Source organism: Puma concolor, chromosome D1 (genome assembly GCF_028749965.1).
Source record: "Puma concolor isolate L17-30 chromosome D1, mPumCon1.1.hap2, whole genome shotgun sequence".
NCBI lineage: Eukaryota > Metazoa > Chordata > Mammalia > Carnivora > Felidae > Puma > Puma concolor.
The window spans coordinates 57,594,011-57,618,145 of record NC_141676.1 but is presented as its reverse complement, the minus strand read 5'-3'; the positions used below and the strand labels follow the sequence as shown (position 1 = coordinate 57,618,145).

At 47.9% G+C, this 24,135-nt stretch overlaps 1 protein-coding gene across 2 annotated transcripts in view; it reads right to left on the bottom strand.

Annotated features, from left to right (window-relative positions):
- The window catches only part of P2RY6 (pyrimidinergic receptor P2Y6), a 39,177-nt gene extending 29,985 nt beyond the window's left edge, over positions 1–9,192 (bottom strand). The window contains exon 1 of one of the 2 annotated variants that reach the window (XM_086678264.1): positions 9,011–9,192. Coding sequence is in view for 1 of the 2 variants with exons in the window: in XM_086678261.1 (XP_086534387.1) it covers positions 9,011–9,019 (9 nt within the window). In the remaining variant the exon portion in view is untranslated. The remainder of the gene's footprint in view (positions 1–9,010) is intronic. The other variant, XM_086678261.1, reaches the window with a different exon arrangement.
- Between the last annotated feature and the right edge of the window lie 14,943 nt (positions 9,193–24,135).

Genomic DNA, 24,135 nt, shown 5'->3' with positions numbered 1-24,135 from the left:
TTTTTATTTAAAAATTTTTTTTAATGTTTATTTATTTTTGAGACAGAGATAGAGCATGAACGGGGGAGGGTCAGAGAGAGAGGGAGACACAGAATCTGAAGCAGGTTCCAGGCTCTGAGCTGTCAGCACAGAGCCCGACGCGGGGCTTGAACTCACAGACCGTGAGATCGTGACCTGAGCCGAAGTCGGGCACTTAACCGACTGAGCCACCCAGGCGCCCCAAAAATAAACATTTTTTAAAAATTAAAAGAAAAAGATTTTTTTTTAAAGAAGTACTTATGGGCACCTACTCTGTGCAGGTAATGTCCGAGGCACTTGAGAGCACAAAACAAAGTCCTTGCCCTCATACCATTTACATTCTAGCAGAGGGACCAGTTTATTTTGGTTAATGAGTTTAGTAAATACACAGCAGGTCAGGTAGTGACCTGTGGAGAAACGTAAGGCAGAGTAGGGGCAGAGAGCCAGGGGGCTGCAACCCCAGCCAAGCTGGGAAGATATCATCTGGAGTCTCTGGGTGCTCTTCTCACATCACCACCTCCTCCCCAGCCCAGAGGAGACCCCAAGCCCTGAGTCCCCAGTCTGTGCCAGGCCCTGACTCAGGGGATCTCAGAAGCAGGCCAGGGCTCCCGTGTACAGGCCTCAGCTCAGGACCACCAGGGCTTTGGCATGAAGCATCCTGAGCCTGTCTTCCACTTGTGGCTGTGGGGAAGCCTTCTAAATCCTCTAATCAACTCTCGTATCCCATTGTTGAGAGGGCACTAGGACCCAGAGACAGGCAGGGGCTTGTTTGGATTACACAGCAAAGCAAAGATGTCCTTGTTTCCCCTCCTGCCTTCTCCTCTGGCACGTCCACAAGGGTGGACTCCGGGCTGAGCCTCACGGCAGAATGCTGGTCTGTGAGGGGCAGTCTATGCCCTCAGCCAACTCCTGGTAAAGGAGCATGAGGTGCTCCTCCATTGGGCCCACCTCATCCTCCCAGCTTGGACAGCCCAAATCTTGTTCTCTAAGCCCCAGGAGGCTGAAACAACTCTTTCCCAGTGTTTTAGTAAATTCTGCCTTATCTTGCTGTGTGACCTCAGGCAGGTCCTGAGTTGTCTTTCTCTTTGTGAGTTTCCATTTCTTAATCTATCAAGTGGAGGAAATGAAGTCACCTTTACCGCTGGCTGTCATAAAGAATGAGCTAGCTGGCACAAAAACAGACACTCACACCAATGGAAGAGAATAGAGAACCCAGAAATGGACCCACAAACGTATGGCCAACTAATCTTTGACAAAGCAGGAAAGAATATCCAGTGGAATAAAGACAGTCTCTTCAGCAAGTGGTGCTGGGAAAACTGGACAGCGACATGCAGAAGAATGAACCTGGACCACTTTCTTACACCATACACAAAAATAAACTCAAAATGGATAAAAGACCTAAATGTAAGACAGGAAGCCATCAAAATCCCCAAGGAGAAAGGAGGCAAAAACCTCTTTGACCTTGGCCGCAGCAACTTCTTACTCAACACGTCTCTGGAGGCAAGGGAAACAAAAGAAAAATGAACTATTGGGACCTCATCAAAATAAAAAGCTTTTGCACAGTGAAGGAAACAATCAGCAAAACTAAAAGGCAACTGACAGAATGGGAGAAGATATTTGGAAATGACATATCAGATAAAGGGTTAGTATCCAAAATCTATAAAGAACTTCTCAAACTCAACACCCAAAAAACAAATAATCCAGTGAAGAAATGGGCAAAAGACACGACTAAACACTTCTCCAAAGAAGACATCCAGATGGCCAACTGACACATGAAAAATGCTCCACATCACTCATCATCGGGGAAATACAAATCAAAACCACAATGAGATACCACCTCACACCTGTCAGAATGGCTAACATGAACAACTCAGGCAACAACAGATTTTGGCGAGGATGCAGACACAGAGGATCTTTTGCACTGCTGGTGGGAATGCGAACTGCTGCAGCCACTCTGGAAAACAGTATGGAGGTTCCTCAAAAAATTAAAAATAGAACTACCCTATGACCCAGCAATTACACTACTAGGTACTTATCCAAGGGATACAGATATGCTGTTTCGAAGGGGCACATGCACCCCAATGTTTATAGCAGCACTATCAACAATAGCCAAAGTATGGAAAGAGCCCAAATGTCCATCGATGGATGAATGGATAAAGAAGATGTGGTATATATATATACAATGGAGTATTACTTGGCAATCAAAAAGAATGAAATCTTGCCATTTGCAACTATGTGGATGGAACTAGAGGGTATTATGCTAAGTGAAATTAGTCAGAGAAAGACAAATATCATATGACTTCACTCATATGAGGACTTTAAGACACAGAACAGATGAACGTAAGGGAAGGGAAGCAAAAATAATATAAAAACAGGGAGGGGGACAAAACATAAGAGACTCCTAAATATGGAGGACAAACACAGGGTTACTGGAGGGGTTGTGGGAGGGGGGATGGGCTAAATGGGTAAGGGGCACTAAAGAAGCTACTCCTGAAATCATTGTTGCACTATATGCTAATTTGGATGTAAATTAAAAAAATAACATTTATAAAAAAAAAAAAAAAGAACGAGCTAGACATGGCAAGAAGGCAGTCCATAAACTTTTAGGCGCTACCCATGTGACAGGGGATGTTATATGCCTAACACCCACCCCTACTTGTCTGAAAAACAGCCTCCTCAGGCTTGTGGGGCCCTGGGGTAGCCCCCAGAGCAGCCCTTGATGCTTGATGGGAACTAAGTGGAAATTCAGAAAAGACAAAACCACCTCTGCTCCCAACCAGCAGACTGACAGCTACCAGGAAAAGCCTCTCCTCTGTCCTTGCGGTAAGAGGAGGAGGAAGGCGTGGAAAGGGACAAGGCCGGGAGGCCTGGGAAAGCTTATTCCGGGAGGAGAAGGTGTAGGCTTGAAGTAACTGTAAGGACCACCCATCCCCTACCGCAGGCCCCCCGGCTGGAAGAGGATGTAACTAGATAAATGTCGGGTACACCCATGTCTGCAAGGGGGTGGGGGTGTCAGTCATGTGTGGGTCTGACCTGGAAGATGTACATGTATTCACATGGGCACACATATTCAGAACTGCACCTGTGTGTATATGGCATATGTATGTGGCCCTGGAGTACGTTTGTTCACACGCATGTTGCCTGTGTCTCTGCATGTGACGCATGCACATGCACATGTGTGCCCACTCCTGGGGTGCCTATAAACCCCCAGTTCACAGGCCGTGTTTTCCCAGGCTTGTAAATCTTTGCCACAATCCCAGGCAGGCCCAGATACCACAGGAGATTTGTGGGGTTCCTGGTCACTGCAGGCTCTTGATTTTCCCCACGGACAAAAGCAGTTACACAAGAGGAGGAAGAAGGCTTAGAGGATTAACTCAGGTCCAGGCCCTCCCAGCTCAGCCCTGGGTGTAGGCTCCTCACAGTAGGCGTGTGCTCAAGGCCAAAGGCCCACCTCCCCGGGGAGGGTCCTCAGACCCTCTGCTTCACGTGGGCACTGACCCCTCCACAGTCACCTCCTGCCCTCAATCACTAGCAGGAACCCCTCAGTCCATGTACAATAGCCACGTATCTTACCTTTTAACCTCATATGTCCTCCACAAACTGGCCAAGCTGACCTTAGAACCCCACCTCCAGAGTTCCCACCCCTAGGCAGACACTGCCAGCTGGGTCTCAGGGTCCCCCTCCTCACCCTGCACTGGGCTCACAGTACAGCTCTGGCTACTCCACTGGGTAAGTCTCCCCTCTTCCTTTTTTTTTTTTTTTTTTAAGTTTATTTATTTATTTTGAGAGGGAGAGAGAGTGTGTGTGCATGAGCAGGGGAGGGACAGAGAGAGAAGGGGAGAGAGAGAATCCCAAGCTGTCAGCATACAGCCTGATGCGGGGCTCAATCCCACAAACCATGAGGTTATTACCTGAGCTGAAATCAAGAGTGGATGCTTAACTGACTGAGCCCCCCAGGCACCCCTTCCCCTCTTCCTGAACCCTGGTTTCTCTAGCTGTCAGATAAAGCTATTCCCTCCCATGTGAGTCCACAACTGGGAAGGCCTGTAATGAGCCACTGGCCAGCAGGAACGGTGTCCTGCCCATCCTAGGCAACCAAGGGTACTGCCCATTGGCTCCTTGCTGCTCCCAGAAGCCAGGAGGGAAACACAACCCTCAACTCACTGTCTGAAAGAGGAGACCACCTAGCCCAATCTAAGCAGAGAGCCCTGGTCCCTCTGGGATCATCAAAGGAGCTGACCCTACTTGAGGCTTGCAGGTGGCATGCCTGGTGGTCTCCTCTGAAAGGAGGAAGTTGGTCTGTCTGGCTGCACCTCAGCTCTCCTTCTCTGCAGCCTGGGCATCTCACTTTGTCCAGAGTCTGGGTCTGCTGTTTCCCAATCATAGGAATGTGCAGAGGGGCCACAGAGAACCAGCAGAGGAAGAAGGAGCACATGCCTGTGGGTGCAATCCCTCACTGGTGCACACCAAGCACACCCAGACCCCGACACAGCTCCATACAACCCACACAGGTCCACATACATGGATATGCCCAGGCACCTGCCACACTCAGGGGCATACCACCCCTAGCTTGCACACATGCACCCACATGCAGCCCAGCAGATGCAGGGCTACTGCTCAGCTCCAGAGCAAGTTTCACACAGAGAACTTTCAGAACCAAGAAAGAGAGAAGGGGAAGAGCAGAGTCCTTAGATGTCCAGATGTGGGCCACTCCCATCCTCACCCTGCTTCACACAGCCTGGGGGCCCAGGACTCTCTGGCCTCTGCTCTTCCCACAACCTCTGGGAGGCTCCTGCTCTCCATCCCAGCCTCCAGAGCTACTGCCCCTGAAGCTACGGTTCCTTCCTTCCTTCAATCATCAGCTTGGGAGCTGAGGGATGGTCATGGGGAAATATTCATAGAGAGCACCGGGACTCAGGGCAGGGCTGTCAGTGGAAACACTGCAGGGCAAGGGGTGACACCCAGGAGTCTCATAAACTCTCAGCCAATTCTGGGCTCTTCCAGAGGACAAGACCCCCAGTTCTCTTCGGTCTGAGACCAATTTCTCACATGCGGGCTGAGACTGAGGCTTAGCAGGGAGGAAGGGAAGAGATCACAGTCATGGTGCCTTGTGCTGTATTTTCATACCTCTTCATCTGATCATTCATTTACTCATTCTTTCCTCACCTATTGGACTAACATTTAGAGTCTCGTCCAGGTAGTCAGTCCATGACAGTGCTGACGTCCTCAGCGTTAGGAGAGAGAGGTCAGGGAGCTTTAGTCCCGTGTGCCCGTTTGCCAGATGACAAAATGAGTTCTGGAGAGGGAAACTGACTTGTCTAAAGTCACTCAGCTGAAGCTGGAACTGGCTGTCAGCCCCCCACCCCCAGCCCATGCCAAGTTCAAACCCGGCTGTGCATTAAGGGCACTGTTCTTGCGAACACCGCAAGAGTCTTTTCTACAACCTAAGACACAATGAGGTTTGCCTCTGAGGTCTCCTCAGCCCCATTTCTTTTTCTCTCCCTTCATCCTCTCTGTGTCCCCTCCAGGAGCTCAGTGATCCCACAGGGGATCCCAAGGGGAATGATGACAACCCTGGATCCCCACCATTCCCTCTCCTGGGCCGTCCTCACCCCCTGATTACCATGAGCTCCAAGTACCTCCACTGTCCTGCTGAGGAGGGGCTTCTGGATTCACTGTCACCCATCCCAGGGAGCATATGGCCTTTACCAGAGGCCTTCCCTTACTCCAGAGGAGCAGTTCCAGTGCCTGTGCTTGCCTATGGAGGGACCTTTCCTGGGGCTTCTCAAACAATTCTGCAGAAGTGACCTCTAGCATATTTTCTCTGGTAGTTTATAAGCTTTAAAATGTCCGGCTTGGGGCGCCTGGGTGGCGCAGTCGGTTAAGCGTCCGACTTCAGCCAGGGCACGATCTCGCGGTCCGTGAGTTCGAGCCCCGCGTCAGGCTCTGGGCTGATGGCTCAGAGCCTGGAGCCTGTTTCCGATTCTGTGTCTCCCTCTCTCTCTGCCCCTCCCCCGTTCATGCTCTGTCTCTCTCTGTCCCAAAAATAAATAAACGTTGAAAAAAAAAATTAAAAAATAAATAAATAAATAAATAAATAAATAAATAAATAAAATGTCCGGCTGGGGCACCTGGGTCTCTCAATCAGTTAAGCGTCTGACTCTTGGCTTCGGCTCAGGTCATGATCTCACAGTTCATGAGTTCGAGCCCTGTACTGGGGCTGACAGTGCAGAACCTGCCTGAGATTCTCTCTCTCTCCCTCTCTCTGCCCCTCCCCTGATTGCTCGCGCACATGTTCTCTTACTCTCTCTCTCAAAATAAATGAATACAACTTAAAAAAAAAATAGTGTCAGACTGCCAGAGCCAGGGTCAGAATTCTTGAACACTTAAGCTGGAATCAGGGAATATTACAGCTACAGGTTAGATTACATATGTCTAGAATGTTTGAGTTGAGATTATAGCCTTAGGGCTAGGGCTGTAGAATCAGGAACAATTATAGCTGGAATTGTGGATTAAAGGAAATCAGGGACAGAAGTGATGCCGACACCACTTTGTCCCACCTCCCTGACGGCTGAGAAGAGAGAGCTGGCCTTGTCACCCAGCCAGTCAGGGCTGGGCCAGGTCTGCTGCTACCTAGCACGGTTCTGTTCTCCAGCCTTCCTAGAGCAGCATGCAGAGCCTCTGGCGCCAAAGCACTCCCTGCATGGGGACAGTGGGGACAGTGGTATGCTTCTGCTCTGTCTCAAGCCTCACTGCCAGTCTATCACAGCACCCCGCCACCACAGTGGATATATTTAGGTGCCCTCCCTAAATATGTTTCCACAGCTCCCAACACTGCCTTTTATGTCCCCTCCTCCTCTGAGTCCCCCAGGAACCTTCTCTAAACTGCCCCAATGAAGTCATCAGGAACAAGGGCTCTTTTGCTCCATCAATGCAAACGTCCTCTCCCCACCCTCGCCAAGCAAAGCCCAGCTTAATGGGTCTCCTGGTCCACCTCAGCCTGGAGCTCAGGCCCACCTGCCCTAAATTTGACCTTGCCACCTCCCCCACCCCTAGCTCCTAGGGTCTGCCATGGGTCAGGGATGAAACATCCTTGATCTTGCCCTTCTTGACTTTCCTCATTCCAGGCAGAGGGCATCCCTACCCCTACCAGTCCCCACACACACACACACACACACACACACACACACACACACACACACACAGAGGCCAGTATTTTCCTGTCCCTCTAGTGTTAGTCAGGAAAGAGAGGCCTCTGTCCAAGCCCCATGGCTACCCTGCACTTTACCCCAGGCTCCCCGTCCCATGCTCTATCCCAGGCCTTGCCAGAGACTCAGCATCCATCCCTTTCAGACTGCATCTGTCCAGGAGACAGTCACTCAGAGTGCAACAATGATGGGGCCTGGGGTCAGGAATGGATCCCCCAGACATACTTAAATGAAGGGCTCTCAGATTCCCACTTGCCCAGCTCATGAGAAGTCATTGGTCCTGTGGGGATCAGGGGCTCCTGGGGCAGGCAGGGGCCCCCCTCATGTAGAGGCTCCATCACATCCATCAGTTTTATCACCAGCAGTTTTATCACCAACAGTTAAAGAATTTTATGTGCCAGCATTTTATATCCAGGAACTCAGTCCTTACAATAACCCTATGAGGCAAATATATTAAGTCCTCCATTTTATAAAGGAAGAAACTAAGGGGTGCAGAGAGGTTTTGACCAAAGTCTTACATGTAAAGAGTGACAGAGCTGGGATGCAAACCAAGCCTGGATAGCACAACCACGTCAACAGTCCCAGGTGGTAGCCTGCTATGAGAACCCCTTCCCTGTGATCCCCCAGGGTCCTGCAATCTCTTCCAGCCCAGCCAGTGGAGAAAATGTGAAAATCTCACTGATGGTCAGGTTTCCTCCTCAGAAGCCCTGCTCCCCTGCAGCTGAACTAGAAATAACCGACAGACCCTACCCCAGTCCCCTCATGCAGGATATACCCCCCACACCACCGTGACCCCCTCCTTCACATCAGCACGTACGGCCACACACAACTCCAGCTTCCCTCAACGCAACTGTGCTTTACACATGCACACACAGCACAACCATATACCAACCACACTGCCATACTCCCCCAGGATGCGTAAATCCTGCCATCCCAGTTTGGAAGACAGGCAGCAGATTCCTACTTCACAGGTGCTGAAGGACTACCACTGCAGGATAAACCCAGCCAAGCCTTGAGTCAACTCACTGGGACACTATTTTTATATTAAAACAAATGCAGTAATATTACAGAAAGGAATGCAACATCCACATGAATTCTGAAGATTAAAAAAGGAGACCTCAAAGAAGCTGTGTGTGTGTGTGTGTGTGTGTGTGTGTGTGTGTGTGTGTGTGTGAGGGAGGGATCGTTTATACTTCCTCCACCCATATCCGGGGTGAGCTTTCATTTTCCCAAGCCTTTAGGGGTGCTGGGTAGAAAAGTAAGAACCATCCTGGGTTCATGGGAAATGGTCTGTGGGCGGTAACAGCTACACAAATGCTTCTCACCTTCCATTACCTGGCTCAGCACCCCACATAGGGCCACAGATGTGCCACACACAGAATACACGTCTCACAACAGGCACAACGCACATGTATGCACCATCGCGCGGTGGCTCCTACCACACAGCGTGCACAAACCACGGGCACACAGAACCCCTGGGTTACTCTGGCACAATCACCCACAGCTATAGATAGGTACCACACACACTTCTTGCATGTGGACACATACTACTAATCCACTGGTCACGCCGCATACACACACCACACACTACTGCGTACAGCCCAGCACACACGCATGGCCCACACTCATGTCTTACACACTGTTAACATCACACACACACACTCACCCCTGGAAACCCCACCCGGGCAGCGGGGGTAGCCTGGAGCCGGCAGGCATATCCCGTACCCTCGTGCCCCAGCACCTCCTGCCTCTGGATGCCCCGCCCCGCCCCGCACAGCGCTTACCTGGGCCATGCAGCACCGCCCGGCTACAGGCTACAAGCCGGGAACGACGCTCGCTAGCGCTCGCGCTGGGAGGCGAACCCGTAAACCTTTCGCTCGGGAGCTGGGAGGTGAACCCACAAACCGAGGGGCAGCGTGGACGGCTGAAGCTCCCACCCCGAGTGTCTCCCGCCTCCCTGCCTCCCTCGTGCCTCCCAGCGAAAAGCGAGAGCGAGAGCGAGAGCGCGAGCGCCGGGGGCGGGGGCGGGGGCGGGGGCGTGGCCGGGCTGGAGCTCACCCAAGTTGGAGTCCCGCGGAGGCTGGACCGGACTGGTTTGCCCGCCAATTGGGCTACCTGGTGGTGGTGATTAGAGTCTGGAAGAGGCCGCAGGCGTAGGAAGGGACGCTCTGGGCTGGGACTCAGGACCCCTGGACTCTAGTCCCGGTTCCGGCATCCCTACTCTTGCCTGGCCTCAGTTTCTCTCTTTGCATTGGGGACAGTGGAAGTGGTGATTCCTCAGGTCTTCGGGGCTCTGACAGTCTACAGTTCGGAACTGGTCGAGGAGAGGGAGGGATAATAAGTGTTATTTTTTGAGTCCACTATGTGCCAGGCATCATGCTAGGTGTTTTAATCCATTTCCTTATTTCGTCACCGTAACCATTCCAGGGGCATTCTTAACCCCATTTTACAGGTGGGGAAACTGAAGCACAGAGAGATGAAGTGACTTGCCCAAGGTCACACAGCTAGTAAGTGGCAGACCTGAGATTTGACCTAAGCAGTCCGGCTGTAGAGCCCAAGTGCCCCTACAGCCTGGCACTTGGTGACACTTCCCACACCACAGACTGATCCCTGATCCCTGATCCTCATAACAACCCCAGGAGCCTGGTGTTACAGACCCCAGGTCACCCAGCTAGTGGGACATCGTACTAAAGATGAGATGGGAGTGATGCTAGGAATGGTGAGTGTCAGGATAGTGTAACAGGACAGCACTTGGCACATGGATGGCGCTTATCATTGTCAATATTCCTCCTTTTATCTTCTCAGATCTCCTGGACCTTGGCCTCCAGTTCCCTCGTCCCTGAAACCTCCCTGACCTGTAGCCCTCTGACAAGCCAGCCCCTCCTCTTTGTGACCACTGCAGCAACAATTATTGAGTTCTTACTATGTGTCAGGTTCTGTGCTAGGCACTGGCAATGCATATGAACAAGACAGTCCAGATAGCGCTGGCTTCGTAGAGTTTATACTCTGGTTGGGAACGCAGACATTAAATAGTCACACAAATTAATACATCATTACACATTGTGATGAGTGCTAAGGAGGAAAAGTGAAAGGCTAATACAGGAGATTATAATGGGGGTCAGAGGAGGCATCTAGTTTTTAAATCAGGAGATTTGGGAAGACTTCCCGGAGGGAGTACCATTTAAGCTGAGACCAAGGTGAGGAGTTCGCTTCAGCCAGGTGACAGTGAGGGGAAGAGATACCCTGCTCCAGGAGACTGCACAGAGGGCTCAAGCAGGAGAGGGCTTGGCATGGTCCAGGAAACGAAGCACCGCCAGAGTGGGGGTGCCCCACAAGCTGGGAGGCATGGTGGGAGGTGGGCTGCAAGAGCAGCAGGAGCTATTCCAGCTGGGCCTTGTGGCAACGGTCAGGAACTTGGCCTTTATCTGAAGGGCCGTGGGAGTCACCAAAGTGTTTAGAGCAGCAGAGTGACATAACCAAATTTCGCTTTCATAGATTTCTCCAGCTGCTGAATGGAGACTGAGGAGCGGGTGGGAGGGACAAGGTGGCGGCAGGAGCCCAGCCCCGAGTCCTGTCCACAGTCTGCAAAGGCATGATGGTGGCTGGCCCAGGGAGGGGGTGGGGGATGGAGATGTGAGGACAGACCCAGGGGTGTTTAGTGTCAGGGGCTCTCTCTGACTGAAGGGACCTTGAGGCAAGTCCTTGTCCGGTTCGTCTCTTTGCAGGGAGAAGGTGTTTGCCTGTGACTCAAGGGACTTGGGCCCCTAGAAACCTCACCTAGGGAAACTCTCTCCTCTGTCTTCACAGTGGCCCTTCCAAATCTCCCCTCTCCACAAACCCTAACCCATTGATATCCCAATCCCACCTGCTGACCCCACTCTCTAACTGACTCACCAAGAAATTCACTCAAAAATGTTCACTGGCTCTTTCTTGAGTCAGGCAGACATTAGGACTGAGGCTGGGCTTTCTGCAGGGGGCTCAATTAAATTTCTGCCCCTAACTTCTCAGCTCAGCATCCCCCTACCCAAGAAGTAGCTCTTCTTTCATCTGGGGTGAAGGCCGCAACCAGTGCCCAGAGCTGCTCTTCTGCTCCTGCAGCCCGGTCCCCCCACCCTCTCCTGGTCTCCTCTCCTGTCACCTAGGAATATTCTCCACCATCTCCCCCAGCCCTGCCTTGGGGCCACGCCCTCCAGGTACTGCCCCCTTTCTTCCCTTCAGTGCCAACCGGTTACCACCTCTGCAGTCCTTCCCCATTTACTTAGTCTCTGCCCTCACAGAACCCCCAAGATGGCCCCTCCAAGGACCCAGTAATTTCTGTGTCTCAGAAGGAGTGCATAGGAAGTCACTCCATGGACACTATCAAGAACTGCCCACGTGGCTCCCACATTACCCTTCCTGATTCTCCTCCTGCTTCCCAGACTCCTCCCACCCTCTATCCCACCCTCTGCTAGTGCTGCACATTCTCTCTGGGGGAGGGTAGTGCTCCCTAAATTACCCCTGTGTGCTGAATACTCAGTCCCCACCTCCAGCCCAGTCTATCTCCTGCATCCCAGACCCATTGCTCCCTAGACATCTTTGATGTCCTTTGATGACTGAAGCGTCCTCTTCTCTACAATAATCTCCCCCATATCCTCATGTCTGTGATGCCACAGCCCCTGTCACCTGACCCCAATGCTTGCAGCCCCTCCCTTCAGTTCCCATTGCAGCTTATGTTCAACATTTACTGAATTCCTGCTGTGTGCCAGGATTGAGGAAGGATTTCTTGAAGAAAAACAACAAAAAAGAAACAAATCATGTAGGAAAAAATTGGTGAACTCAAGTCTAATAAAAATGTTTAATGTTTATTTATTTTTGAGAGAGAGAGACAGAGCCCAAGCGGAGGAGGGGAGAGAGAGAGGGAGACACAGAATCTGAAGCAGGCTCCAGTCTCTGAGCTGTCAGCACAGAGCCTGACATGGGGCTCGAAGCCACAAATGTGAGATCATGACCTGAGCCGGAGTCGGAGGCTTAACTGACTGAGCCACCCAGGTGCCCCAAGTCTAATTAAATTTTTAAAGTTCTATTAATACAAACACATGCACACACACGAAAAGACAGACCATAGACTGAGAGAAGATAATTGCAATACGTGTAACAGACAAAGGGTTATTATTCAGCATATATAAATAACTCCTACGTAGCAATAAGAAAAAGCCAAACAACCTAATAGAAAAATGAGCAAAATACACAAGCAGGCATTGTATTTTTTTTTTAATGTTTATTTGTTTACTTTTGAGAGAGAGAAAGAGGGCAAGCAGAGGAGGGGCAGAGAGAAAGGGAGAGAGAGAATCCCGTTCTGGCTCCGTGCTGTGAGCATGGAACTGGACTCAGGCTTGATCCCATGAACCATTAGACCATGACCTGAGCCAAAATCAACAGTCAGACACTTAACCGACTGAGCCACCCAGGCGCCCCCAAACTGGCATTTTAAAGAAGATAAAGCAAGTATGGCCATTACACATAGGAAAATATGTTAAACCTCACTATCACCCAGGGAAATTTCCTTTTTTCTTTTTTTAATTTAAATTTTTATTTTTGAGAGAGAGAGGGGCAGCGCACGAGCTGGGAAGGGGCAGAGGGAGAGGGAGACACAGAATCCAAAGCAGGCTCAGGCTCCAAGCTGTCAGCACAGAGCCCGAGGTGGGCCCCAGATTCATGAACCATGACATCGTGACCTGAGCCGAAGTGGGATGCTCAACTGACTGAACCACCCAGGCACCCCTGTCACCTAAGGGAATTTCAATTAAAACCACAGTGAAATGCCATTTCACACACATCAGATTAGCAACAATTAGAGTTTTAGAATATCAAATTTGTTGAGAGCATACAGACAGGAGATTTTATGCACTGCTGGTAAGACTAGAAATTGAACACAACCTTAAGTTTAAGGACAATTTATTAATATCTAGTAGTTGAAGATGCACATAGTCTAAGACTGAGGTATGCCACTCAACATGTGTGTGTGTGTGTGTATATATATATATATATATATATATATAAAACCAGGAGAAACTCTTGCAGATGTATAAAAATGGACATCACAGCATTGTATCTAAAGCAAAACACTGGGAACAATCTAAATATACATTAATAGAAGAATGGGAAAATTAGTTTTTTTAATTTGTTAATTTTGAGAGAGAGCAAGTGGGGGAGGGGCAGAGACAGAGGGAGAGAGAGAGTCAAGCAGGCTCCAACGCTCATTGCGGAGCCCGATGGGGGGTTCGATCCCATGACAGCGATCATGACCTGAGCTGGAACCAAGAGCCAGACTTTCAGGGCACCTGGCTGGCTCAGTCGGTTAAGCCCAACTTCAGCTCAGGTCATGAGCCCACAGCTTGTGGGTTCGAGGCCCACATGGGCTCTGTGCTGACAGCTCAGAGCCTAGAGCCTTCTTCGGATTCTGTGTCTCTGTCTCCTTCTGCCCCTCCCTCACTAGTTCTCTCTCTCTCTCTCTCTCTCTCTCTCTCTGTCAAAAATAAATAAATATTTTATTTAAAAAAAAAAATTTTTTTTCAACGTTTATTTATTTTTGGGACAGAGAGAGACAGAGCATGAACGGGGGAGGGGCAGAGAGAGAGGGAGACACAGCATCGGAAACAGGCTCCAGGCTCCGAGCCATCAGCCCAGAGCCCGACGCGGGGCTCGAACTCACGGACCGTGAGATCGTGACCTGGCTGAAGTCGGACGCTTAACCGACTGCGCCACCCAGGCGCCCCTAAAAATAAATAAATATTTTTAAAAAAGGGTCAGATAGATGCTCAACCAACTGACACATCCAGGCGCCCTGGAAAATACGTTTTTATTCGGGTATCCCTTGCTACGTGAACTCTCACTCTCTCCACGTTTGTTACGGTGGCTTGCAAAACTTTTACCCACAGAAAACCTGACATAATAAACCTGCAGGCGCTCACCAGTATGGGTCGGGGTGAGCAGATGCGGAGTGGGCTGCAGTCCTAATGCAGCTGTTCTTCCAAGAGGATAGGATCGTGCCTCATGCTCATGTCACTTAAACTTATTTGGTACATAATTGTTACCATCTTCCTCTCATTAAGTGAAAATGCCCTCTAAGGAAGTGGGAAAGCCTGCGAAGAAAGTAGGTAAGCCCAAGATGCTTAGAGAAACCCACCCCCTGGAGGGAGACGTGGTAGTACTAAAGCTCACTGAGAGGCCCGGCCAGGCACACGTCCTCACACACAGGAACTGTTCCATGTGTGAGAAAACAGGAAAAAAGGCTCATTCAGTGTTAGATAATGGAGTAATCAGTGTTTTAAATGCTTTAGAACTGTCGTCACTGATGGAAATATCTTATATCTGCCATCCACGATGGGGGCCTCTAGTCCCTTGTGGCTACTGAGCCCTTGAAATGTTTCTAGGGCAACTGAGGACCTGAATTTTTAACTACTAATTAATTTACGTTTATTTTTTTGTTTTGTTTTTTTTTTTAATTAATTTACTTTTTTTTTTAACGTTTATTTATTTTTGAGACAGAGAGAGACAGAGCATGAACGGGGGAGGGTCAGAGAGAGAGGGAGACACAGAATCTGAAGCAGGCTCCAGGCTCTGAGCCATCAGCCCAGAGCCCGACGCGGGGCTTGAACTCACGGACCGCGAGATCGTGACCTGGCTGAAGTCGGACACCCAACCGACTAAGCCACCCAGGCGCCCCAAAATTAATTTACGTTTAAACCAAAATAGCCTCGGGGCGCCTGGGTGGCGCAGTCGGTTAAGCGTCCGACTTCAGCCAGGTCACGATCTCGCGCTCCGTGAGTTCGAGCCCCGCGTCAGGCTCTGGGCTGATGGCTCAGAGCCTGGAGCCTGTTTCCGATTCTGTGTCTCCCTCTCTCTCTGCCCCTCCCCCGTTCATGCTCTGTCTCTCTCTATCCCAAAAATAAATAAACGTTGAAAAAAAAAAAATTAAAAAAAAAAATAAACCAAAATAGCCTCGTGTGGCTAGTAGATACCATATTGGAGAGCATAGCTTTGTACTGTGCAGAAATCTTTGATGGTTATTAATATCTTTAAAAATGTTTAATGATATTTGGGGGAAATCAGTTGAAGTTTTTGGATGAGCTGGGAACATATGATTTCTCCCAGCCAAAATTCTGTAATATGACCTTCCACTGTCCATGAATTTGCTATTAGGAAAGGTCTATGTCCTGATAATAAGGGATAACAGCATAGTCATGTAATGGAGTACTATACAGCAGAGAAAATTAGTGAACCAGGACACCACACAGCAATAAAGCTAAATCTTACAAGCATAATATGAAAAAAGTGTATAGAAGGATGCATGCAGTATACTATCAACATAAAGTTTAAAAACATACAAAATAATGTAAAACTCATATAGAAAGTGCATGAAGATATGAATGAGAATGACCAACAGCCTAGAGGTCACCTTGGAGGGGAAGGAGGAGGTGAGATTGTAAGGGACACACTGATAGCTTCTGTTTCTTTCCTGACCCCCTCCCAACTCCCCTGTACCCTCTGCAAAGACAGAGGTTGAGTAGGTTGAGCACAGAAAGGAGGCACTTCCTCTCAGTAGCCTTCTCTGTCCTCCTCCTCCTCCCCCGCCACACACAGGGCTCCTTTGGGCTGCCGAGGCCCCAGTGTTGGCCTCTGATACACTCGATTATTTCAGCCTGAGGTTGTCTCTCTCTACATCTTTCCCCCACCAGCAGAGAAGGTCTTTCAGGGCAGGACTGTGTTTATTGTTCACCAGCCCTATTTCCCCCACGCTTGGCACAGTGTTCTGTAAATATCTAAATGAAAGAATGAATATACATTTCTTTGAGGATTTGGACTTACCATGATCATTTATTCTTTGACCTTTATTGTGCCCAAGTGTGTGCAGGCCGCTGAGGATACAAAGACGAATGATCTGTAGCTAGTGCCTTCAAGAAGTGTCCATTGTGGAGAGAGGATAAACCAAGACGTGCTGGGCATTGGGACACAGACACATGCACTGAGACATAGGAGAGGCCCTGACCCAGACTGGGGGCAGGGACACAGGGGAGGCCAGAGTACAAGTGTGTCCTAAGCTGAGAGTTCAAGAACAACTCAAGCTATGTGGGTAAAATCGGGGAGGGGGTTCCTGAGAGAGGGAGCAGAATGTAAAGATCTGGAGAGAATATTGTGAGTTCTGGGAAGCCTGTGAAGCTCAGTCCTACTGTGACAAGGAGGAGTGAACAAGACCAGGCTGAAGAGGGGGCGGGGGGCAGGTCTTATAGGGCCTTGAATGCCAGGCCAGGAAGCTTGGTTTATCCTGAGGGCAATGGGAGCCCTGGAAGGGCTTAAGCAGGGGAAGGACATAATCAGAGCTCTGTCTTAGAAACATTGCTTGTCTTGGCTGCTGTACAGAGGAGCGGAAGAGGAGGCAGGGGACCAGTGAGAAAGCTAGGCCAGTAGTCCAGGCGGTGGGGATGGAGGAGGAGTGATAAGTGAGGAGCTGAAGAGAAGATGGGTTGTGGGGCTTTTAGGAGGTAGAAGCAGCAGGACTTAAGGCAAACTGGGTATGAATGTGAGGGAGACGGAGAGGGTACCTTGGTTTGGGTTCCCTGGAACTGACCCTGAGTCAAGGATTTAAGTGCAAGTAGTTAATTTCTGAGATGATCCCCGGAAGCACGAGTAGGGGTCGGGGAAGTGTGACAGGGAAAAAGAAGGAAGCCAATTCAGGGTGGTCAATGAGCAGATTCTCACTGGGGGTCAGTCTCATTGGGCACCTCTAGGAGGCAGCACAATACACGTCTTAGCGATGTTCCACCTGAGGGAGGGAATGGGAGCATTTACCTACCAACTCCAGCTGTCATTGGTTAAAGGCTGGTCCCTAAACTGTCTGGCACTTCCGGCCACGTGTGCTCCAAACAAGGAGAGAAAGCCCCCTGGGCAGAGTCCCAGGTGTCTTCAGTGAGAAGCTGCAGGGTGTGAGGAATAGTGGGTACTGAGTAAGGGTCATGGGTAGGGTGAGAGGAGTCCCATTTACTCCCAACAGGCTGAGCCCTGGTTCTCCAAGGTGGGCACAGGAGGGGAATCTGTGTCGGAGTTGTGGGGGCTTGCCTTGGTGCCCTGACCATTCCCCAGCATCCTTCCCTCAGCTCTCAGCCCTCCTTGCCTGGTCCATCCACTGTCTCTAGGCCCTCCTGAGAATGTAGGGCCTCACCTGATTTCAGTGGAAGTCTCCAACTGAGTGCTCCAACCCCTGGAAATGCCTACTCTGATTAGCTTACCCAAGTAGCTTGATCCCTGCACATACATCAAGGCAGAGAAACTTGGTGACTCTTTAATAAAATCAAGGCCCATCACCCAGGGTTGGCAGTGGACTGGAGACACAGATTTGGTACTTATCAGCTTAATGTTTGGTTCTCTAGGCCATAGGGTGGGTGAGATTGCTTAAGGAGAGAGAAAAGACTGAGAAGAGCACATAGGATGGAACCATCAGTTAAAGGAGGGAAGAGGAGATACCCAGGGATAAGACTGAGGAGGAACAGCCAGAGAAAGCAGTTAAGATAAACAACCAAGCCATGTGGTGTCGCTGAGGTCAAGGGAAGACAGACCTGGGAGAAGGTGGGAGAGGGCTGCAGGCTCTGAGCTGGCCCAGGAGCCAGGCCCCATTCCCCTCACCTCCAATATTTGTCCTCCTCCATTTGTACCCCGCCCCTCCGCCCACTTCCAAGAACCCTCCTCCATTAAACTGTGTCTGATAGCAAACTCCTCCTTCTCCTCCCCCTCTCAGCCTTGGCCCATGGCCTCAAAAACCTTAGCAGCTGGCAAGTGTCCAATGAGACCCAGAGCTGGACAAGCTATGCCTGGCTTCTGAGACTCCCCTTGCCCCTGTCAGTCCCCCTACTCTATGTGCTTGCAGCCTCCTCTTGAGGCCAATGCTGCTCTTTCAGTGGAAGCCGTGGCCCCAGGACTCCCCAGCCCCTTTCCTGAGGTCCAGGAGCCACATATTGCTCCTGTTTGCTTTGTCAGTCTAGAAGCCATGGCCAGACCGCGAAAGTACCCCCTTTCACTTCCCCATAATATTCCAGCTGCCGTCCAAGTGCTAATGCACAGATTCATGACCCAGGACTTTCTGCCACGGCAGCTTTTCCTCAGGGTTCTGAATCCCTCTCCTGCCTCCCCGTGTACAATGATGATAGATGTGAATTACTGCCCGTTTCTGGGTCTACGTTTCCTCAACTATACAAAATTGGGTTGGCAATCCCTCCCACAGCTGGCTCTGAGGGTTCATACTTTGTAAATTCTGCTATTTATACGTGCTGCTCCCCCTCTTGGAATGTTATTCCTTTCCTTATCTTCTCAGTGAGTCCTGTTTATCCTTCCAAATTCCACTAACAAAACATACTAGTATTTATTTTGTGTGTGCTATGAGCCGGCGTTGTGCTAAGTGTTTTACATACATTATCATGCTTCGTTTGTACATACTCCAATTATCCCCATCTTAGAGATGAGGAAACTGAGGCTCATAGAGACTACATGACTTCCTTTAGGTTACACATCTAGGAAGTATTGCTCAGGACTAGAACTCAAGATTTCTGAGGCAAGATTTGGACATTTCTCTTTTCAGCTCAGCTCCTTCCTACCAGCTTCATGCCTATCAGAGCTGCTCCTGATTCAGAAGTTAACATGCTTTAAAAGGAACAGGGGCTCCTAGTTGGCTCAGTCCATAGAGCACGTGACTCTTGATCTTGGGGTTGTGAGTTCGAGTCCCACATTGGGTGTGGAGATTACTTAAAAATAAAACCTTAGGGGCGCCTGGATGGCTCAGTCGGTTAAGCGGCTGACTTGGGCTCAGGTCATGATCTCGCAGTCTGTGAGTTCGAGCCCCACGTCGGGCTCTGTGCTGACAGCTCAGAGCCTGGAGGCTGTTTCGGATTCTGTGTCTCCCTCTCTCTCTGACCCTCCCCCGTTCATGCTCTGTCTCTCTCTGTCTCAAAAATAAATAAACGTTAAAAAAAAATTAAAAAAAAATAAAACCTTAAAAAAATAATAATAAATAAAAGTAACATGGTGCCCGTGACAAAAGAGGTGACAATTCATAGAGATCTGCTGCTCACATGGCCTCTGGAACCTCATTGGCCTCTCAACACCACCACTGCAGGGGGACTGAGGGGTGACAAAATCAACACATGGACCAAGAAGCCAAATGACATGACAGTTGAACCTTGAGATCAGGAGGCAAGTCTTTTATTTGGTATGAGCAGATGCCTCTCCCTCCTAAATCAGACTTGGTGAATCGGAGGTACAGACAGACATTATTTTTTGGTTCAACAATTTAAACTTCATAGCAAAGAAAGAGTTGATACTTTCATTCATTTCAGTTCTTTAAGAAATCAACAAATCAATATCCAAAGGTTGGAAATGGCCTGAAAATCCTATTCACAGGGAACTAGTCGTATAAATTATGGCTGTAAGCCAAATAAGTAAGATTTTTCAAAAAAAAATTTTTAATGTTATTTATTTTTGAGAACGAGAGAGGGAGACAGAGCATGAGCAGGGGAGGGGCAGAGAGAGAGAGGGAGACACAGAATCCGAAGCAAGTTCCAGGCTCCATGCTATCAGCATACAGCCCAATGCTGGGCTCAAACCCACGAACTGTGAGATCATGACCTGAGCTGCAGTTGGATGCTCAACTGACTGAGCCACACAGGGGCCCCCAAACGAGTAAGCTTTTTATGTATTAGTGTGTGAAGACCTTCAAGAAATCTGCAGAAGAAATCTAGAAATATCTGTACAAGTACATAGCCTTTTGTGTAGGACAGAAAAAGATAAGAAAGCACAATTTTCAGGGCTTGTAAATGCATACAATTAATTATCTGGAAAGATAAAGAAAAAATCATGAATAGTGATTACTTACTAGAATCAATGAGAGGTAGACTTTTCACTGTTTACCTTTCAATATTTTTGTTTGTTTGAACCTAATGAATGTTATTTAGTTGAAAATTAAATAAAAAGGAAACACATATAGTGAAATAATGATTTCAGGAATAGAATTTAGTGACTCAACGATACATGAAATTAGTCAGAGAAAGACAAAAATCATGAGTTCACTCATATGAGGACTTTAAGAGACAAAACAGATGAACATAAGGGAAAGGAAACAAAAATAATATAAAAACAGGGAGGGGGACAAAACAGAAGAGACTCATAAATAAGGAGAACAAACAGAGGGTTACTGGAGGGGGTGTGGGGGGGGATGGGCTAAATGGGTAAGGGGCACTAAGGAATCTACTCCTGAAATCGTTGTTTCACTATATGCTAACTAATTTGGATGTAAATTTTAAAAAATAAAAAATAAAATTAAAAAAAAATAAGGAATTTAGTGACTCATCACTTACATATAACACCCGGTGCTCATCCCAAGTGCTCTGTTTCATGCCCCTCACCCATTTAACCCATCCCCCACCCATCTCCCCTCCAGCAACCCTCACTTTGTTCTCTGTATTTAAGAGTTTTGTATGGTTTGCTTCCTTCTCTGTTTTTATCTTATTTTTCCTTCCCTTCCCCTATGTTCATCTGTTTTGTTCCTTAAATTCCACATATGAGTGAAATATGACATTTCTCTTTCTCTGACTGACTTATTTCACTTAGCATAATGCATTCTAGTTCCAACCACATTGTTGCAAATGGCAAGATTTCATTCTTTTTGGTCAAAACATATCCCTTTCTTAAATCAAGATGTCACATTTAATTAAGTTGCCCCCAAATTCTGGGACTTGATCTCATTCTTGAGAAAAATAAAAAAAAATTTTTTTTTCTCTTAAGTAGGCTCCACACCCAGCATGGAGCCCATTGTGGGGCTTGAACTCACAACCCTGAATTCATGACCTGAGCTGAGATCAAGAATTGGACGCTCAACTGACTGAGCCACCCAAGTACCCCTGAAAATTTTTATAAACAAAAATTTATATAGGGATTTACCACTTTATGAGTACTTTGCATAAACACACACATTAATCTTTTCAAACTTTATATAGGGGCACCTAGGTGGCTCAGTCGGTTAAGCGTCCGACTTCAGCTCAGGTCATGATCTCTCGGTCCGTGAGTTCAAGCCCCGTGTCAGGCTCTGTGCTAACAGCTCAGAGCCTGGAGCCTGTTTCAGATTCTGTGTCTCCCTCTCTCTCTGCCCCTCCCCCATTCATGCTCTGTCTCTGTCTCAAAAATAAATAAACGTTAAAAAAAAATTAAAAAAAAAACCCTTATATAGAACACATGATTACTTCCATTTTTCAAGGAGGAAAGTGAGAGAGAGAGAGAGACCCATGGTCTTGTCCAAGTTCACCCAATCTGTAAGGAAAGGAGCTGGAACTGGGGCCCAGGGTCCTGATAACAGGAACAACAGAAACAGGAGAACAAAGCCCTCACTTACACCTCTCAGAGAGCCAGTCTCTCATAAAAAGGGGGATAATTCTGTTCTACATGGTTTGAGGTAATATATGTAAGATTCTTAGCGCTGTGCCAGCACAGAGTAAATCATCAAAACCTTCCTTCAACCACTGCAGTGCTTTATTTAAGTAATAGAACAAGAGGTTCCAATTCAACTGATATTTCTTGATATCTCAAGTTGATATTCAACTTCATATTTCTTGCCATATAAACTAAGAAGGGGGGAAGCACTGGAGAAATGAAGGAAGCATAGGAAACAACCTTTGTCTTAACGATGCCTATGGTCTTACTGGTGAGACAAAGTTTAAGTAGACCCACACACCTTTCCTAGGATAACAGTTTATTATTGTCAGTATTCAGCTGATTTTTCCGTGTTGAACCTCACTGTAAAATTAAAAGGCAGATGAATTGTTTATGCACTTTTATGCACAGTGGTTTTAAATGACAAATGACAAAATTTTTCTGCAAGAACTAAATTTTTTTTTCAGAATATTTGATACCATTTTAGATAATATCATGCAACTTTTATACTATCATCCATCCTCCCCCTTGAGTTCTTGAATACATATCTAGTCCTCTAATCATTCTAAATTAGTGCTATTTCGGGCATTCGTGACGTCAAAGTGGTGTTGTCACATGTTCTCGTCATTATCTAATGTTTTATTGTATTGACATACATGACGCCCACTTTGGCTCCTGGCAATTTGCAGATCAGAAAAATACTAACAGAGTAATGCTGTCCTGCATTGAAAATTATCAGATAAGAAACAACAGAATTGTTCTTTACAGTTTATTTTTTGTCTCCGAAGTTTGAAAATAAGGGGATGTGATTCACATCTCAAAGGGAAAAGCCCTGACTTCCTTCTCTTTTGCGGGGGAGCCCACAAATGTCCTTACTCACCGGGAAGCTGGGATGTGTGTATTAATACCTCCAGCTGCCACCACTTGCAGACAAGGCTGGCAGAAGCTCTTAGATGTTGCCACTCTGAGAAGCAGACAATAAAGGCCAGAATAACAAAGCAAGAGTGACAAGGATAATAAACCAAGATCAAGAGGGTTTGGGTCCACCTTGAGCTGTTTACACAGGTTGACAAAGAGGCATTTCTTTGGAACCTTGCTTCCTCTTCCAGTAACTGACAAGAAAGAGAGCACTTCCAAAATATTTGGCACTCCTGGGCTTAAGTAAGTAAGTTGCAGTGTTTAACTTTTCTCCGGGTCACTGTGGGCTTATAGTATAGGTGCAGGATTGGAAAAAGAGCAGGAGACAAAGGGATGACAAAGAGTAATGAAAAAGGGTCTAGTGTATAAACAACCACACTTAGTCAAACCTGTCTCCAAAGTGTGCAGGAGATGAGAAAGCAAACAACGAACCAAGATTACCTACAAGAGAAATGATGAAACAAGTCTATTTTAAGAAAAGACTAACCATTCCTCCATATGTAGAATGAACATAGTTAGGAACAAAATCCCACATGAAAAAATACCAATAAAACAAAAGTTCAGATCTCCTTACCAGATCCCTGCTTTCCTGGGTTTTAACCGGGATTTTCCTTTTTCCTCGGTCTTTACATAGGGATTCAGCATGGACCCACATGGCAATAGGAAATACACCAGTTCATAGACCCTGATCCACAGAGAAGAATGTTTAAGACACATAAATGCTCCTCACCCAAAGAAAAGAGAAATGGCATTGATGTCAGAGCCACAGGTGCTGATGGGTTTTGATTTACTTGAGCAGATTGGATGAAAAGCAAAGAAAGGAGGACTGGGTACCGGATATTAGTGCCTGTCACAGTGAAAACAACCTCCTCACGGACATAGGTGTGCTGGTGTAAGACATTTAGAGGACCAGGAAGTTTTCATATAGTTAATGGTTTGGGACATTGCTTGCAGACAGCTGGCCTAAGCGTGTGCCCTCTATGGGCAGTGGCTCCAGCAAGTACTATATCTCTCTGTCTCTCTCTGTCTCTCTCTGTCTCTCTCTCATACACACACACACACACACACACACACACACATACACACCAAACTTTAACACCAAACACCCCTGATAAGATGTGGTGGCCTTGGAACAATGATGGATTACAGGCAGCTACAAAGCAATTATAGCCCATTAATATTGACACATCATATTTAGAAATGACAATAAAGAGTAAGAAAATCAGCTGAGTCATGCAACCAATACAAGAGATGATGTTCTTTGATACAAAGATCATCAACATTTTGGCGGTGAAAACAAATCTGTGAAGAGGTTGAAGAGGAAATACAGCATGGGGGTGTGAAGATGAGAATTTAGGCTGATTAGGGTGGTTAGGGCCAGGCCCCCCACCATGGTGACAGCTTGTTAACCCAGCAAGGGGAAACTCGGGCCCTGAGAAGTAACTTCTACCAGGCATTCCCATCTGGGGAGACACAGGCAAAGAAAACGCAGCTCCCTTTCCCCCTATAACAGATGGGATGATTGTCTTGAGTTCCCACCCCA